The 18,393-nt window shown below is 32.6% G+C and overlaps 1 protein-coding gene and 1 long non-coding RNA gene across 15 annotated transcripts in view; one reads left to right on the top strand and one right to left on the bottom strand.

Moving 5' to 3' along the window:
- Positions 1 to 262: 262 nt before the first annotated feature.
- The window catches only part of aralar1 (calcium-binding mitochondrial carrier protein Aralar1), a 289,930-nt gene continuing 271,799 nt past the window's right edge, over positions 263 to 18,393 (bottom strand). For all 14 annotated transcript variants that reach the window (XM_087402842.1, XM_087402838.1, XM_087402841.1 and 11 more), the window contains one exon: positions 263 to 8,046. In XM_087402842.1, coding sequence (XP_087258968.1) covers positions 7,875 to 8,046 — 172 coding nt within the window. In that variant the 3' untranslated portion in view covers positions 263 to 7,874. The remainder of the gene's footprint in view (positions 8,047 to 18,393) is intronic.
- LOC147910732 (uncharacterized) lies at positions 12,743 to 18,226 on the top strand. Its single transcript, XR_015544094.1, has 2 exons — positions 12,743 to 17,704; positions 18,071 to 18,226. It is a non-coding gene; the product is annotated as an uncharacterized LOC147910732 (long non-coding RNA).

Raw genomic sequence — 18,393 nt, 5'->3', positions numbered from 1 at the left:
AATCATTTTCTGAACGGCGCGTATACTTGGCGTACTTTTTTTATCTTTTCTTAAGAGATTTTTTTTTTACTATTTAATTATACTCCAAATATAAATCATAAACAATTTATGATTTATATTCGAAGAATAACTTAATTGTTTATAAAATACCTACAGAACACCTAGCGTGGCTTATAGCTCTTTGAATTTTATATTATTTTACATAAAATTTTCATCGGATCAATTAACTTAGGAAATTTCTTGTTAAAAAATTACTGCAAACTTTAAACGTTTTAAAAAAAGTTTATTCGATATATTTGCCATTGTAAACAATTATCTTCATTACCTCATATTCCCAATGTACCTTTGCAGTGTAGACAATATAGATATAATACATAACAGAAGTCCATGCATTAACAAATTTTATATTGTCTATTTTACAGATCAAAGTCCTCTCAGAGTTTTTCTTACCATCAGTTCTATACATATTTTTCGCACATATACGAAAAAATAATGAATACAGAAGAACACACATTTCAATAAATATTTTTAACGTCATTATTGATAAATATAGACAATAAGAAATCTAGCTCTGATGATCTTGATCTTGACATAGGTTGTCAAGGTCATGACACCGAGTGATCTCCAATAAGTTTTAGCTTATTATTAAAAAGTTATTAAAAATATTTGGAAAATAACATTTTATTTCTGCTATATATAACATTAAGACTCCTGACTAATCGCAGCAGCCATGTTGGAATTGTGACGTCAGAAATGAAACATGACACGTTAATTTATGTTGCATGCTATTTTTAAATAAAGATAATTTGGATGAAACGAAATGATGAGATCGCTTTAAAACACTTTTAAAAATCGATAAAAACTGTCCTCTCCTCCCTTAACAATCAGTAAATGGTCGTAAAAGGCATGTAAAGTGAATCTATATTCGGGCAAAAACACACGGTCCGACAGCTGTTGAAACGAGTAAAATATACGCTTTTACAAAATTCTACTTTAGTTTTCATCGATAATTACGAGACTTTGATAAGTACGAGACAAGTCATCTTTTCATAATTAAGCAAATAATAACGAAATGGTATGCAACATAAATTTCGTCGTCAAACCGTCACTTTTCCACGCTTATAAGTTCGCCATTTAGCATAGTGCGGCGCTGTAACACACATATAAGTAAAGTCATTAGATCTATAAAGTATTGCAAACTCACATCCATTTTCACGCAAAACGTGACCATTTCAAATTTATGCATTTGTACTTTATTACGTGCTTTATTTAGAAAAATGAAGTCGTTAAGTATGTAAATCAATGTTTTTGTTGTAATTAGTTTATTTATGAACAAAAGAATATGTACGAATGCTCAATTTATGTGTTCTTTAGTTTAATACGAATTTATTTGTCGTAGAAATTTTGTGCATAAAAGTGCACGAAGGATACGTGTAAGTACAATTCAGAACTGTTCAGGAATACGAAAGTACACATCACACATCAAATAACCTTTTATGGTACTGTTTTTGCACTTAGACACATAACTTGGCATTATTAATTTTAACAACACGATACTGATGAAACTGGAAAAAAAATCTTGAAGAGATTTTTATTGTGTTAATATCAACACAATGATAATGAATTTGTGCCTTCAACCTCGAAATTGACGCTTGAAAATGTTTCGAAAATGTACGTTAGGTTAGCATCCAATTGACTCAATGTAGTGTACTTCAAATCGTGTATTATTGTATGTGCAATTCGGGCATTTTGACGCGAAATTTCTGAAATCAATTGCGATACTTTATAATCTAGTGACATTACAGACAAGCACGAGCTCATGTCCGTGTGCTCACCTGCGGCGCGCTGAGAATGAACGAGACAGCGATCTCCTTCTCTAGTCGCTTGTTTCAAGCGACCGAAAATGCTTTCTCGGCAATCTCGGCCGCTCGGCGGCCTTAAGCATCAATAATGGACGGGGAACATTCTAAATAACATAAATTTTAATAAATTATAGTAATAATGTACCCATACCATTAATCCAGTATAAATCATGTTCGAACGCAACAATTTACTAAATATTTAATTGTTTACGACTTTTCATGCGCGTTATATAGTATATTCCTCCTTCATAAACTCGAGTAGCAAGAATAGTTCAGAAGTAGAATTTTACCGAAGAAAATTTATAAACTAACATTTCTTTTCACGAAAGTCTCGAAAGGCCATCAGAAAAGAAATGCGTATGTTTGAGATTCGAAACTTAAAGAAAATATGCGAAAAAAATCGAATAATTGCAAAAAGCACGTTTTTCGCTTATAAAACGAAAGATATTGATTGTATGGAAAAAAATTCAGTATAAAAAATATAGGTATTCGAAATACCTATAAAAGACGTGGAACATTAAAATCGATTTATTAGTTTAGTAGAAAAAAAAATAAAAAACATTTGAAAAAGATCTCTGTTCATTGAGATTTAAATGCAAAGCTTTGAAATTCTTGTAAAATGTAGCCCTCGTAATGACAAACAAATCTAGCTCTGAACAAGCCTGAAATGTTCATTAGTTTTTGAAAAAAGCCATTTGTTCACTAAAAACGGAAAACTTAATTTCTTCATTTTTGAGCAGTCACACAGCAATTTACAAAAGTGATTTTTCTTCTTCAAGAATTGTAATATCACGTACACTCAATAACAAAACGATTTTTTGCAGTTAAACTATTATAACGACTTTAAAAAGTGTATCTTTTTCCGTATAAAAAAATGGAATAATTCCATTAATATGCATCATATCAAATAGCTGTGTGAAACATTCAACATCTGACATTTTTCTACAAATTTAAAAAAAAAACTTCGATTATTAGGAGCCGAGATAACAATTTTTTAAAGAATCTATCACTGTGGCTCTAATTTTTAAGATTAAGACTTCCGTCTGGCACCAATTTGTGAAGGAAGAATTGAATTTGCTGTTAAAAATTCTCAAATTTTTTGTTGCCGAAAAAGTTTGTTTAAAATCATTGAAAAGTTGAAGAACGCGAGCGAGGCAGTATGCCTCGTGGAGTGAGGGAAGCCGGCGTACAGTCGAATAGGTAAGATCGGGTCGCTCGGCGATTCGCGCGTATTTGATTACGTGCATTAAAACTTGCTAAATTTACATTTTCTCAGCAATAAATTGACATGGAAACACAATTTTTTTTAAATCTGAGGCAGCTCGACGAGATATAAACAAATAACTTAACCAAATCTTTTGCAAAGTAATTGTAGTAACTTTTAGTTTTTTGTTTCTTGAATTTTTATTTTTTCGATTTATTATTAAAAAATCACGTTTGAGTATGAAGTGTATATCTGATTAACAAATTTAAATCACATTAATTATGTTTCTTTATTTAATATGCTGTAAAAAATGTCCAATTGGACAATTTAAATGTACGGAATTATCAGTACAAAATTGTTTTTGTGAATTAATTGCAGATGCAAATATGACATATGTAAACAAATTATTAATAAATAATTTGCCAAATGTTAGTGTAATTGTTGAATATAATTGCAAAATATATTTTTCGTAACACTAATTTACTTTTATATTTGCGAAAGTTAGTGCTATATCTTCAACAGTTACGCTAACATTTTACGAGAATTTCAAAGCTTTGCGTTTAAATCTCAATGAACAGAGAGCAAGTGAAAAAAAGGCTTTTTTCAATGTTTTTTATTTTTTTCTACTAAACTAATAGATCGATTTTAATGTTACATGTCTCATTTTATAGGAGTATTTCGAATACCTACATTTTTTATACCGAACTTTTTTGCATACAATCAATATCTTTCGTTTTATAAGTGAAAAACGTGCTTTTCAATTTTGAAAAATAACTATTCAATTTTTTTCCGCATATTTTCTTCACAAGTCTCGAGTCTTAAACATGTGCATTTCTTTTCTGATGGCATTTCGAAACTTTGAAAAGAAATGCTAGTTTATAATTTTTTTTCTGGTTAAATTTTACTTCTACTGAACTATCCTTGCTCGAGTTTATGAAGGAGGAGTATACTGTATAACGCGCATGAAAAATCATAAACAATTAAATATCTCATAAACTATTGCGTTCTAACATAATTTATTATTCTGTATTAATAGGAGGGGTACACTATTATTACAATTTATTAGAACTTATCTGTTATTTAGAATGTCCCCGCCCCTTATTGACGCCTAAGGCCGTTGAGCGGCCGAGATTGCCGAGAAAGCACTTTCGGTCGCTTGAAACAACGATTAGTATGAGAAGGAACTCGCTGTCTCGTTCACTCTCGGCGCGCCGCAGGCGAGCACATGAACTAGTGCTTAAGTGTTTGGCTATCGATTTCGCCAGACTGCCGTCTGATTTTGTGTCGCCATCGTCAACGCAGAGTTTTTGACTGAGTAGTCAGGAGCCTTAAAACCTATTCTATACCCTTCCTTACTTATGTAATAACTTTACACGAGAAGCGACTCCTACCTGACCTTTTCCCCTGCTTGGGAGCGCACGACTTCCACGTGAAGCGACTCTCATGTCACCTGCTGCCCCCCCCTACTTGGAAACACACGACTTCCACGCAACTTTCGAAGTCGTGATCCTGAGTGATCTCCAATAAGACTTCGAAAGTCACTTCATGTGAAAATCATGCGTCCTCGAACGGAGGGGAGGGGGGAGTGGAGTGGGAGTCGCTTCGCGTGGAAAGTCAAGTAAAATATATTTTAAAGCAGAAAATTTCTGTTTGATATAGTAGAAAAGAGATATTATTTTTCAAACTTCTTTCGTTAATAATTTTTTAACGAAGCGATTAAAATTTATTGGAAGTCACTCAGGGCTAATCTTAATAATATATGTCAATTGGAGCTAGGTCCCCTATAGTCGATATTTATCCCACACATTACTTGTGATTATCGAAACATTGCCGGAAATTATGTGCATTAACGTTCTCCTCTATTCTTTCGTGTAAATTGTAAAGGTGTTTAAATTGGTGCTTAAATGCCAATAAATTTGTTTTAAACAGAATCACAATTGCAATAATGTCAAATTTATTTAGAATTTTTACGTTAGTATAAAATATAAAAATTGCTTATGTTTCAATTGACTAAAATAGTACTCGTCCAATTACACGTACACATCTCAGATAACCAAACGTGATTTGGCATATTAGACAAACTAATGTATATGCACGAGTTGTTGTGAAGTTGCTGTCAATTTGCCGACATCAGAATCTTATGTGCAAACTGAGTTAGCAACAGGTCAAGTAAACATCATCACTTAGATAGCCAAATTTGCTGAAAATGGATTTTGTAAAAAACCTTGCTACAAACCTTGCTAGCAAAAAGGATACAAATTGGCAGCAAGATTTGATATTATATATCAAATAATATCAACAATTTGCCATCATTTTGCCGTTATTCTGTGTGCGACCATCCTCTCGTGTTCACGTGCGTGACCGGTACACAAGCCGTTTTTTATTCTTCGATATTGTACGACGCGAGTGTAATCTAAGATGCATTAAAGTATTTTCGCACAAAGCAAACTGCCTCATTTTATTACGCGCTGCCGAATCATCGGGCGTGGTCATAAGGCAAGCGACACAGATCGCCGACAAGCCACAAAGCACAAAAGTCTCTGACGAAGAGAAAACAGCGTTCCACGCAACAAGGACACTAAGATCCTTTCCCTAACATTGGTCCTTCCAAATATGTAACAAAACTTGATGTCGCAATTTGGCTGCAAATTGATAACAAAATGCGAACAAATATGTATATTTATACAAATTGGCACCAAATTGGTAGCAAGCCTTTGCGTAAAAAACATTGTTTGGCGACAAATTCGCGGCAAAATCCAAACAAGATTTGATATTTTGATATTTGATAAAACATCGTTGAATAGTACGCGGCACCGCCATTAGAGAGATACACGAGTTAAATTTCTTCAACACACAGATTAGAATAAAAGACGTAGCATTAAGAAATTTTTCAGTTGTGTTCTAATAATAATTAATTTTTTAAGTGAGCCACAAGGGCTCCAAGATAAAAGCATAATACTTTTTTTTTAAATCTTTATTTTACATCGATTAAATAAGAAAAAAAATCATTATTAATAATAGTATCGATTAAATATCGGTATTCATTTTACAGAAATATACTGTCATTATTAAATTGCCTGTGATTAATAATTTTGTTAATATTGATTGAAAGCATTAACGATTGTGTATTTAATACTTAAATTAAGTAATTAATCATTGGCCAATTTAAGTATACTGCCAATATACTTTTATAAGGGTCAATGATCATTTAAATGACTGCAAAATATCAAATGTTGCTTGGATTTTACTGCAAATTTATCATTAAATAATAACGCAAAATTTGCTGTCAATTTGTCGTCAAACAGTGCACATTATGCAAAGTTTGCTGTCAATTTGGTGTCAATTTGTCCTCAAACAGTGCTACGCAAAACTTGTGCTAATTTGTTGCCTAGTTTTGTAACGAAAGCTTTACATGCAAAATACAAGCTTACTGCTGATACAGGTGGCACCAGATTTCTTACTAAGCTTTGAGCGAGTTTGATACCAAATTGGCACCCAATTGTTAGCAAATTGCTTACTGGACAGAAATTTCAAGAGAATATGTTGAGAATTAATAACACCTCATGTTGACAATAAAATAACAATACGCAATGAGCTTCATTTATTTCATATATAGTATTGTGCCGACAATATAATGGTTAATTGATGGCACGTATATTTTACATGTCATCAAGGTGCTATCAACTTGATATCATCAAATTTAGAATTTATGTGAGGGCAATAACATTTCATGTATACTGAGGAAGCACCTTCCTAGTTTGTCAACATCTACTGCAACAACATGACGGCATCTTGAACTCATTTGACTATCTGAGATTAATGCAATAAGAAAATTATTCATTTAATTTAATAAGATATAAATTTATATATATCCTGTCATAATAGACAAGTAATAACAATATTAGTAATAATGGGGGAGGGGGGAGGATGAGGGGGATTGCATTATATAATAATTTGGTAATATTTTTTTTTTCATTTTCATAATTCGCTAATAGATATACGAACATTATTTGTCGACACTTACTTTACAATTGTATATGATAAGCAAATGAAATAACAAATTTATTGGCCTTTTATTTACCAATTAAAAATTATACAATTAGTCTTTTGGATAAATAATAAATGTAATTACAGAGGCCTAATTTGTTATTATGAACTTTATAAATATACATGGTACACATCAGGACCATTGCGGATTATAATCCTTACTAAAACATCACACTCATATTCGTTGACGTTAATCATTCACACATTCAATTAGTTATTATACGCGTATCGGCAGAAACGTTTCAAATTAGCAATAACAAATCGTCGATAAATGTTATACACACACATACACACACACATTTTTTTTTTCTCGCATTGTAAAATTATTACATACAGATGGCATCAATTTGATATAACATATCTATATAGTATCAAAATAAATAGTTTCATTGCCATCAGTTTTGTTTCTGTGTCCATTGACTCAATTCAGCTATCACGAGCGCTATTCTTGGGCATTCCGCAACGATGGATTTTGTACTTTTCCTTGATCGATCCATAATTACACTTTACAATTATGTATGTATGTTGTATGCATCGAGTTAATATCAATCGACGATCCGTTCTTTCTTATGTTGATTTTATGTGATCTGCATGATATCAAAATGGCCAAAATGAAATGCAGATTCGTATAATTTCAGAAGCTCATACGCACATCACTTCCGCTTCAATGTCAGTGAAGCAATCAGTGCGTAGTAATCGTAGATTATTTATGGTAGGGATTGCTACAAGCTTGCTTTCTTACACATTTGCTAATAATATTGTTACTTTCTGGTAACAGCTTGAAATCTGGGTAAGCAAAGACCGAACTTGGTTTCTATACCGGTAAAAATGGGTAGAGCTACTTGGTAACCACCTATATGATCTGGATTCGTTGATCGAATTTCATCTGCTACTCCCATAGTAGGCACCTTTTGTTCCGAGCCAGTAGGTCGACTAAAATAACAAAAATATGGTTACACATTTATTAATTAAAATATAGATATTATACAATATAGATTTTTTAGAATTTAAAAAGTTTATGTCATCATATTATGTAAATTATACATTATGTAAATTAATCTTTGGGATTTGAATTTAATCTCTGGCACCTTCATCGGCCTTGACTCTCATTAGTCTTGAATTTATTATTTATTTTTATTTTTAAGATTGTGAGTTTGTAATAATTTGATATTTATATCAATATTAATTAGGCACACCATAGATTTCTATCATAAATTTCAGTATAAATTATGAATATTATAAATTCTAATCGAGCTTAAAATTTCTGACAGATATATTAGTTTCTGAATACAATTTTATGATAAAAATAAAAAATCGTATAAATTTTTTTTACATTACAAAGCATCGAAACATATTTTATATAATTTGGCGTATCACAGCCTGTACTCGATGAAATGTATAGAATGTATCAAAGATATTGTCAAATAATTTTATTTTTCACTGAATAATAAACAGTTATAAATCTTGATTATAAGATCCCTAGATAACAAGTTATCGTTATTTTGACGTCGATAGTTAATCATTTTAAATTATTGACGTCATCATCATGTGATCTATTTAAGATATAATAATGATGTCATTTTTTTAATCAATTAATGATCATTTATTTATAATATTTTTACAATATCGTCGTACTTAATGATATCGAATAAATGATCAATTATCGACGTACTAGTAACATTATTAGTAATTAATTAATAACGTTATACATTTATTCTGTTAATAACACGAAAATAATGATGTCAGTTTATGATGTTGTGTGAGTGATAAGAAATATAAGAATTCATTTGTATAATGTTTAGACGTCAAGGTGCTTATTATGGTTCTTAAAATGAAATGGAAATTACAAAAATAATTGAATGTACTAGAATATTTATAACTTCAACACCTAGCAAATTTATTCATTTTTAATCATTTTTTAAATGTAATTTTCATCTCGTTTCAGGAATCATAGATTCATCATAAAAACAACTAATTAATGACATCAAATGGACAACATCTTGCTATCGTCAATAACATGAAAAAGAAAAACGTATTTTTGATGTCGACTTATGATGTTATATATCTGTGACAAATCCACGTCATTTTTACAATGTTTGGACATCACATTCGTCATAAAAACTGATAAATAATGACTAATTAATGACGTTAAATACATAACACCTTGCTACCTGGGTTTATTTCTGTTGAAAATATGTGTGTGTAGAATACACAAATTAAAGTTATGTAAATTTATGTATTACGCAAATTAAATTATATTTATTTATTAATAGTCTAAAAGTTATTGACATAAATGTATGTTAATATATAAAAACGATCAGTAAACGAACACATTCAGATCTTAGATTAAAATATATTTAAAATAAAGACTATATAATAAAAATGTTTTGATTCTACAGAGCTTTCATCAGTTTATAATTTAATTTACGTCTTACATTACTAACGCATACTCTAGCCATTCCATGTCATCCTCCAGATAGCAGTCTATAATCAGTGATTTGATTCAGATTTTTATCATCGCATCATATTTTTTAATGAAATATAGTCAGATGTATAACATTTTTTTCTTTAAAACAAATCTTCGTTTGTCAACGAAGATCAATGTTTTTGTCCCAATTAATGATAATAGTTATATAAAAGATCTAAAATATATATATAAAAGATAGAAAATCTAATTTATAGCAATACTTATATTCATATTATTAATAGCTGAGTCTCTGTCGACAACATATTCTATATAATCTGTATAAAGAATATCGACGCCTGAATCGTGAAAAGTGCTATATCGAGAAAAACATGAAGAAAGGTTTATATCAAAAATGCATAAAAAACGATCTATTTCACATAAGGCATAAAGATCGAAACGCATATGAAGTACGGTTTATATTGAGTAAATGAGAAGAACCGGTTCAAGCCGGTTCAAGTCGCATGAAATTAAAGAAGAGGTTATACAGCGCAATATATTTTTTCTCATCAATTTTATAATGGTATGACTGAGAACAGGAATCGTCTTGATTTTCAATCCTGTTTCTCGCATTCATTTATTCATACATTGTTTAATTTTCCGTAAATTTGCGTAATTTATGAATAGTGAATATTGCGCTGTATAAATTTTAATTTTATCCATTCTTTTTATTTTCTCGATATAAACCGTATACGTTCCGACATAAACTGGTCTTTACACATCACGTGAAATAGATACTTTTCATTCATTTCTTGACAGAGATCTTTCTTTATGTTTTTTTCGATGCAACATTTCGTAGCATTTTCTACGGCTCAGGTGTCGATATATTAAACAATTTCGTTGGAAAAAGGAGAATAGATTTAATACAGTATTTGCAGTATCATGCACGCACGCACGCACGCACGCACGCACGCACGCACGCACGCACGCACGCACGCACGCACGCACGCACGCACGCACGCACGCACGCACGCACGCACGCACGCACGCACGCACGCACGCACGCACGCACGCACGCACGCACGCACGCACGCACGCACGCACGCACGCACGCACGCACGCACGCACGCACGCACGCACGCACGCACGCACGCACGCACGCACGCACGCACGCACGCACGCACGCACGCACGCACGCACGCACGCACGCACGCACGCACGCACGCACGCACGCACGCACGCACGCACGCACGCACGCACGCACGCACGCACGCACGCACGCACGCACGCACGCACGCACGCACGCACGCTCGCACGCACGCACGCACGCACGCACGCACGCACGCACGCACGCACGCACGCACGCACGCACGCACGCACGCACGCACGCACGCACGCGCGCACGCACTCACGCACGCACGCACGCACGCACGCACGCACGCACGCACGCACGAACGCACGCACGCACGCACGCACGCACGCACGCACGCACGCACGCACGCACGCACGCACGCACGCACGCACGCACGCACGCACGCACGCACGCACGCACGCACGCACGCACGCACGCACGCACGCACGCACGCACGCACGCACGCACGCACGCACGCACGCACGCACGCACGCACGCACGCACGCACGCACGCACGCACGCACGCACGCACGCACGCACGCACGCACGCACGCACGCACGCACGCACGCACGCACGCACGCACGCACGCACGCACGCACGCACGCACGCACGCACGCACGCACGCACGCACGCACGCACGCACGCACGCACGCACGCACGCAATGTTGTTTTTAGAATAATAGCAAATATAACAAAATTGACAAAATGTAATAGTAAATTAGTGGCAGAAATCGGGAAGAATTTGTATTTATGTCAGTATTAAGTGTAGGAATTCTTTTTTTTAGCGAAATATATAAGTTTAATCCAGAAAAGTTGATATCAATCTGCTTTTGTTTAATTTTTGTTCAAATCTTGTTGGTTTTATAGGCAACTAATAAATTGCATAATCCAATATTTACATAATGACTGGATCAGAAATCGTAACTGTTCGGATTTAAATCGGATTCGATTCTGATAGTACAAGATAAAAATTATCATATATAAGATATTTCAAAATTCGCGAAGTACGAAACATGATACTTTATGATTAAAGAAACAACTTTTCCTTTTTGCGAAATTGCGTCGGACAAGTAATTTTTGTAGGAGAGCAGATTGAAGTAAGTGTGCTCTGATCTCTATGTGACGCTCGGCGCGTGCTCCTTATTCATTTCTTCAATCCTTGGCTAATATTTATAAGTAACATTTTAAGATATTAATACAGCTTTGTTAGAAAGAGTTTACAACTACTTAAGTCTGTATTTAAGGCAATAATTACAAGAATCAACTATGAATACTGAACCATGATCTTCTTCTGTATTGCATTGCTAAAAAAAATGAAAAGATTGCAGAATAAATATTGCTTTCACTTTTTATGTAATAATAAATAAGTGAAAAATAAATAAAAGAATTGTCTAATTTCATAAATCTATCTAAAAGTGAAGACAAATGTAAATAACAATATGCTTGGTAAGCTTTGTTAAGCTATTTACTTTATTGAACTATTCTTTTAAATATTCCACAATTTCATATAGCAGTTAAATAATCATCACTGAACTTAAATAATAGTTTACTAATTAAATGAGTACGTAATCCTTAGATGTCTAAAAACTGATTTATTTTGAAATAGTAATTAAAAATAAAATATTCAAATTATGGTATTTTAAGAATTATAGATTCTCTCTATATTTTTTAAAAAACTTATTCAAAATAATTAATTTTTAAAATGTTGTAATACTTACATAATTACCTGAAATCTGAGTAACAATTGTATCGATACCTTTAAATTTATCGCGACATTATATTGAATCGGTGCGAAAAATGCGATTAAGAAATCAATGACGTCATCCATCGATTAATTCCACGGATAGTCTCATCATAAATGCGGTACCTTTTTACGAATCTCTATTGTGTTCCAAATTCGGCGTTATCCCGTTCCGTCAATCACGTGATGAGGCGCTTCCCGACAAGGTAACGGTGTCTATATTTAGAAAGAATTCAGTTTTTAGCAGGACCCATGTGTCTGTTTATCGCTCTGAGTTATCATGTGACCAGTCGGCAATCTAGATTGTAGCGCAACCGCGAATTCCATAGCAAAGTGGATCGGCAGGGTTGACATTCATTGTCGGATTGCTGATCAAATCTTTCAAAAGCCACTGCTTTCTGACGCAGCGTTCGCTATCGCGACGCGCGTTCTACCGTTATGTGACGGTTGCAGCTACGTGTAGCTTACGTTGCTTCAGCTATCGCCATTCGCATTCTTCCCGAGAAAATCGAACGCAACGTTGATGAAGCATAGTACTACGGCATTAAAAAGCTTATACAGTCCTCGAAAACCGAGTGTAGTCTCTCAAGTTTCCATCTAATCCCTTTCCGTCTCGCACGATCTCAATCGAGATCGAAACAGCGATTCTCACACAAAATTTAACACATTTTTAAAAGTGCTATTTACCACAATTGTACAATATTTAAAAGAATAGAACGTTCAACAAGCATATATTATTATTTCCCAATGGGTAGATATTATATTATATATTATTATTTCCCAATGGGTAGAAAATATTTTTTAAACGTTTTTTAAACATTTATCATTCATTAATTTTACATTTCATGATTCGTTTTCAAAATAACATTCATTTAACGTTTTTTAAATGTTTATTAAATGTTTGTTTTACATTAATTTTTCGTTTGAAATAATGATTCAATGGAATATTCTTAAACGTATATTTGACGTTTATTAAACGTCCGTTTTACATTAAGTTTTCATTTGAAATAATCGTTTTAAACATTTTTAAAAACGTTTTTTTAACGTTTTCAAACGTTTTTTCAAACATTTTTTTCCCCATTGGGTTACATTTGTCTTTACTTTCAAATGGATTTACGAAATTAGACAATTCCTTTGCTTATCTTATGAAAAGAAGAACATAAAAACCACAGCACAAGGTGTTATTTGTCATATTTAATTATCATTACATTAATAAAACAGACGTTTTGGCACAATCTTCAGTAAATTTACAATATTCTTAAAACGCAAAATTACAAATATCTGATATTACATTCGTCATAAAGTAATTATAAATGTGTTCTTTCATCATGTGAACGTTGAAAGTTTTTTATAATACCATATTTAAGTAAAGTATCTGAAAGATTTAAAAAACTATCACATATTCAGGGACTTAATATCGCTTATAAGCCTATAAATAAAATGAATAGATTCATTAAAACAGGAAAAGATCCTTTGCGTAAAGAGGACCATTGTAGAGTCGTTTATAAAATAAATTGTTTTAATTGTGAATCTTCTTATATTGGCCAAACAAAAAGGAAATTAAAAACTCGAATAAAAGAACATAGGGCTGACATAAGAAAATCCACTTCTGAGATATCAGTGGTTTCACGTCACCAGTTGAATGAGATGCACGAATTGGACTGGGATAATATCAGAATTTTAGACACAGAACAATCTTTAATAAAAAGAAGAATTTCTGAAATGATACATATTAAAAGCCAAATAAGTAGTATCAATAAGCAAAGTGACACCGAAGGTTTGCCCGATGTTTATCTGCCTTTTCTAAAGAAAGATCTCTCTCACTTTTAATAAATAATTCTAGAACAATCTAAAAATTTTGACATAAATATATAAATAGTGGTAACATACATGCTATGACAAATAATAACACACAATGTCACGACAAATTTCCATCTGTGTAAAGGATGTACTTAAGATTCATCAAAAAGTTTTTTTGCTGTAAAACAGGTAACGATTCTATTCTCATACTTTTCGACTTAAAATATTAATGATAGGTTAATTTTTAAATTAGAATCTGGAAATTCTTGTTCTACATAATTCGAAATATGACAATTGGCGCTGCAACATTGTTGTACGATGTACCTTTACATGATGAAAGAACACGTTTATAATTATTTTACATGACGATTGAATGTAATGTCAGATATTTGTAATTTTGCGTTTTAAGAATATTGTGAATTTATTGAAGATGGCCAGATTGTGCCGAAACGTCTGTTGTTTTATTAATGTAATGATAATTAAATATCACAAATAACACCTTGTGCTGTGGTTTTTATGCTCTTCTTTTCATAAGTTTTGATTTATAAACCACGTTAGTTTCTATTATGTCTTTTGCTTATGATTCATTTATTATTACGTAAAAAATGAAAGCAATATTTATTCTGATACCTTTTTAAGCTATATGGACGAAGATTATGGTCCGGTATTGATAGCTGATTTTTATAATTTAAGATTTGTCTTAGATTTAGATTTAAGCAGTCATAAACTATAATAATAATAACAAAGCTGCATTAGTATCTTAAAATATTACTTATGAATACTAGCCAAGAATTAGGTACAAGAATGAGGAGCGCGTGAGCGCCACATAGATTAAAGCGCTTACTCGTTAACTTCAACCTGCTTTCCTGCAAAAATTACTTGCCAGACATAAAAAGGAAGAAGTTGTTCCTTTTAGCATCAAGAGACGATGATCATATGTTTGCGCAAGTCAGCGAATTGCGAGCATTCAAGATCGGTTTTTCAATAAAGGCTGGACCGATTGACTTCTGAGTATAAGCTCAATCGATAGCTTGGGTCTGAATTACGTAAGTGTTTTATTTTATCTCTATGTATCTTACGAACGGAAATATCGTGATGCGAAATCATGCGAAATCCGAAATGTCAAATTTTTATGTAAAATACGTCATCGCCTCAAAAAATTTTCTTCTTTTTATATTTTCGACAATAGGTGACATTCATTTATTGCAATTTTTAAAGTCACGAGATTTTTAAAGTACCGCAAACTCGCATCTATTTTGACGCGAAACGCGATCATATCAAATTTATGCATTTGTATATACGTATTTTATTTTGAAAAATAAAGCTGTCAAGTACGTAAATAAATGTTTTTTAATTGTGATTAGTTTATTTATGACCAAAAAAAATATATATAATATATAAATGCTTAATTTATGTATTATTTAGTTTAATACAGATTTATTTGATGTAGAAGTTTTGTGCATAAAAATGCACAGAGACAAGTAAATACAGTTTAAAAGATGAACCACTAAAACCATCATGTTTGAAATCGGATACTATGTGCACTTCGGACATTCGCAACATTTCTGAAATCAATTGCGGTACTTTAGAAATCTAGACTTTAGTGACTTTCATTTATCGATTTACCTACGGTTTCATTGATTGTGTTCAGCAGAGTCAAATGTTGCGAAGCGGATCCGTGAGCGCTCACTGTGTTGATTTAAAAGAATACACCAATAGCGGCGAGCGCTCACGGATCACCTCCGCAACATTTGAGTCTGCAGAACGCGACCATTAACACTATACATCGATAGTAAAATGAAATGGGAAACATTAATGTTATATAACTATTTTTAAACAAAAATATATGAAAATAGAAACATCTAATTGAAATAAAATAATTTTTAAATAGTTATAACGTTAGTGTTTCAACAAAATGTATTTTCTGTTTATAATTAATGCAATTTAAAGATTTCACATTTGTGAAAAAAATTATTATTAAATATATAACTTTTATAGTTTACAAAAATTTGGAACAGGTTTGAAATAGGAAGTCTTTTTTTTCTTCAAGGATTACACATACAAGCGCGTATAATTTATATAATGGTTTTTTTCTGAGAGGAGCATACTTTTTTTAAAAGGTAATAAAGTATCACATCTTGTACTCCGTGAGCGCGAATTTGAAAATACCCTGTATATTTGTCATATTAAACTGTGCTGTATATCAGTTATATAATAATAGTATAGTAACTTTAGTATTTTAATTATAATTATTTAATTAAATTTCATAATTAACAAAATTTGGATAATCATTCAAAAGTAACGAATTTCATACAGATAATATCAAGAGGCATGGTAATGTCTCGTACCAAGTGAACAGTATGAGGAACTAAAGCTCTATATTAATAAAAGTAGCGCAGATCTGAGCCAAAATGCCGACAACTTTTCTATTAGCTATTCTGACCGCCATTTTGGACTTAGTTGTCTGTAGTCCAGTAAGCGCTTAGTTATTATTAGTATATGGTCCACACACAGTATGGCGGACTTATGCGCTCCTTTTATTAAGGGGTTACATCACCTTGGAGGTTTGAAAAAATCAAATTTGTTTTTTTTTTTTGCTTAAATCGATAGTTTATAGTTTCAAAGATATAATTCTAATAGTTTTAATAAAAAATTCGATGATCTTATGTCACAAAGAACCAATTTAATGGAGCGCGTCACCGCGCCGCTCCGAACGGTTCCAAGTTGTTCTGACCTGCTCCAAGCCGTTAAATGCTGCATAGACACTTACCGACGAAAATTTGCTATCGGTAGAAAGAGTGCATTGATCACATGCAAAAGCGGAAAAGGCACTCGGCTTCGTAATTTAAAAAAGAACACAAGGTCTCAATGGAAATGGAATGCTGACCGGAAAATTGATTGATGAATTGACCATGTATTACGGTTTTGCAATTAGAAGAAACTGCGTTTCAGTGGGCAAAATAAAAAAAGAAATTTGGACTACGTTATATCACAAAATTTTTATTGATAAAAATCCTCAGCATCAATAGTGTCCGGTCGGAGATAATTCGTGGCAAAAGGCCAAAACTTTAAATGAATTTACTGAATACAAGCATAAACATTTAAAGAAGAAATTTTCATTGCTATCAAGCCAATTTATGAAGATCTTAGTAAGGATGACTGTTGATTCGCTGCTTAGGAGATTTCACTCAGAACAACAACGAATGTTTGAGTGCAACCGTGTGGGCAATAGCGTCAAAAACACTTTCTAGCGGCAAAACAATTGTAGATATTGCCACACATATCGCCGTGTGTAATTTTAATGATGGATTGACAAGTTTAATGGCAATTATGCAGGTTCTGAATCTTATTGTGGGCTCAAATTGCTATCAATTCTATGCGGAGGCGAATCCAAGCGGCTGACCGTTCTTTGACAGTCGCCGCTAAAGAGGCTCGGAAAGCAATAAAAACCATAAGAGGCAGATGAACAATTTGAAAGGACAGTTGTATGATCCAGGAAACAGCAGATTAAAGGTAAAATTGAGATTTTATAAACAAAAAAAAGTAGTTTGCTTTATAAACAAAAAAAATAGTAGTCAAAACTTTAAACACGTTTTTCAAAGTTAGTGGTGCACATAACTTTTACATTTTTCATCCAAATCACTTGAAATTTAGAATGAATACTCTCTTATATATAATCTAAAGAAGTACGATTTTTGCGATATATTGAAAACTTTTTTTTCAATTAACATTTTTATATAAAAATTTCAGGCGAAAAAAACAACTTTTTTTTCATATGTTCACTATTTTCATAAAAATCAATATTTTTGAAAACTCCTACTTTCTTTAGTTTTTTTTAGTTTTTAATATGCAAATGATAAAAATGTTTGGTATTTCTAGGATGAACCGTGTAGAAATTTTGGATACCACAGCGGAGGTCCGGCTAAAAAAGATGTTTGATGATACGATTATAGTGCCGTCATTTTGTAAATAAGAAATATAAAAAGAATTTTTTTATACATTTAAAGATGCATATAATATAGCCCTAATAAACAATTTTTCATTCACTCCATTTAAAAAAAAAAATTCCAAACATACATATCAATTTTAAGCTGCAAAGGTGGTGTAACCCCTTAATATAGAGCTTTACGAGAAACGAGCGCGATTTTATTAACATTATATACATATATTATCGATACTGTTCTCAATACGTTGAAGGCCAA

Source organism: Acromyrmex echinatior, chromosome 2 (genome assembly GCF_024713525.1).
Source record: "Acromyrmex echinatior isolate Ae372 chromosome 2, ASM2471352v2, whole genome shotgun sequence".
In the NCBI taxonomy this organism is placed as follows: Eukaryota; Metazoa; Arthropoda; class Insecta; order Hymenoptera; family Formicidae; genus Acromyrmex; species Acromyrmex echinatior.
The sequence above is the reverse complement of the archived record's forward strand: the minus strand, read 5'-3'. Positions and strand labels throughout refer to the sequence as shown.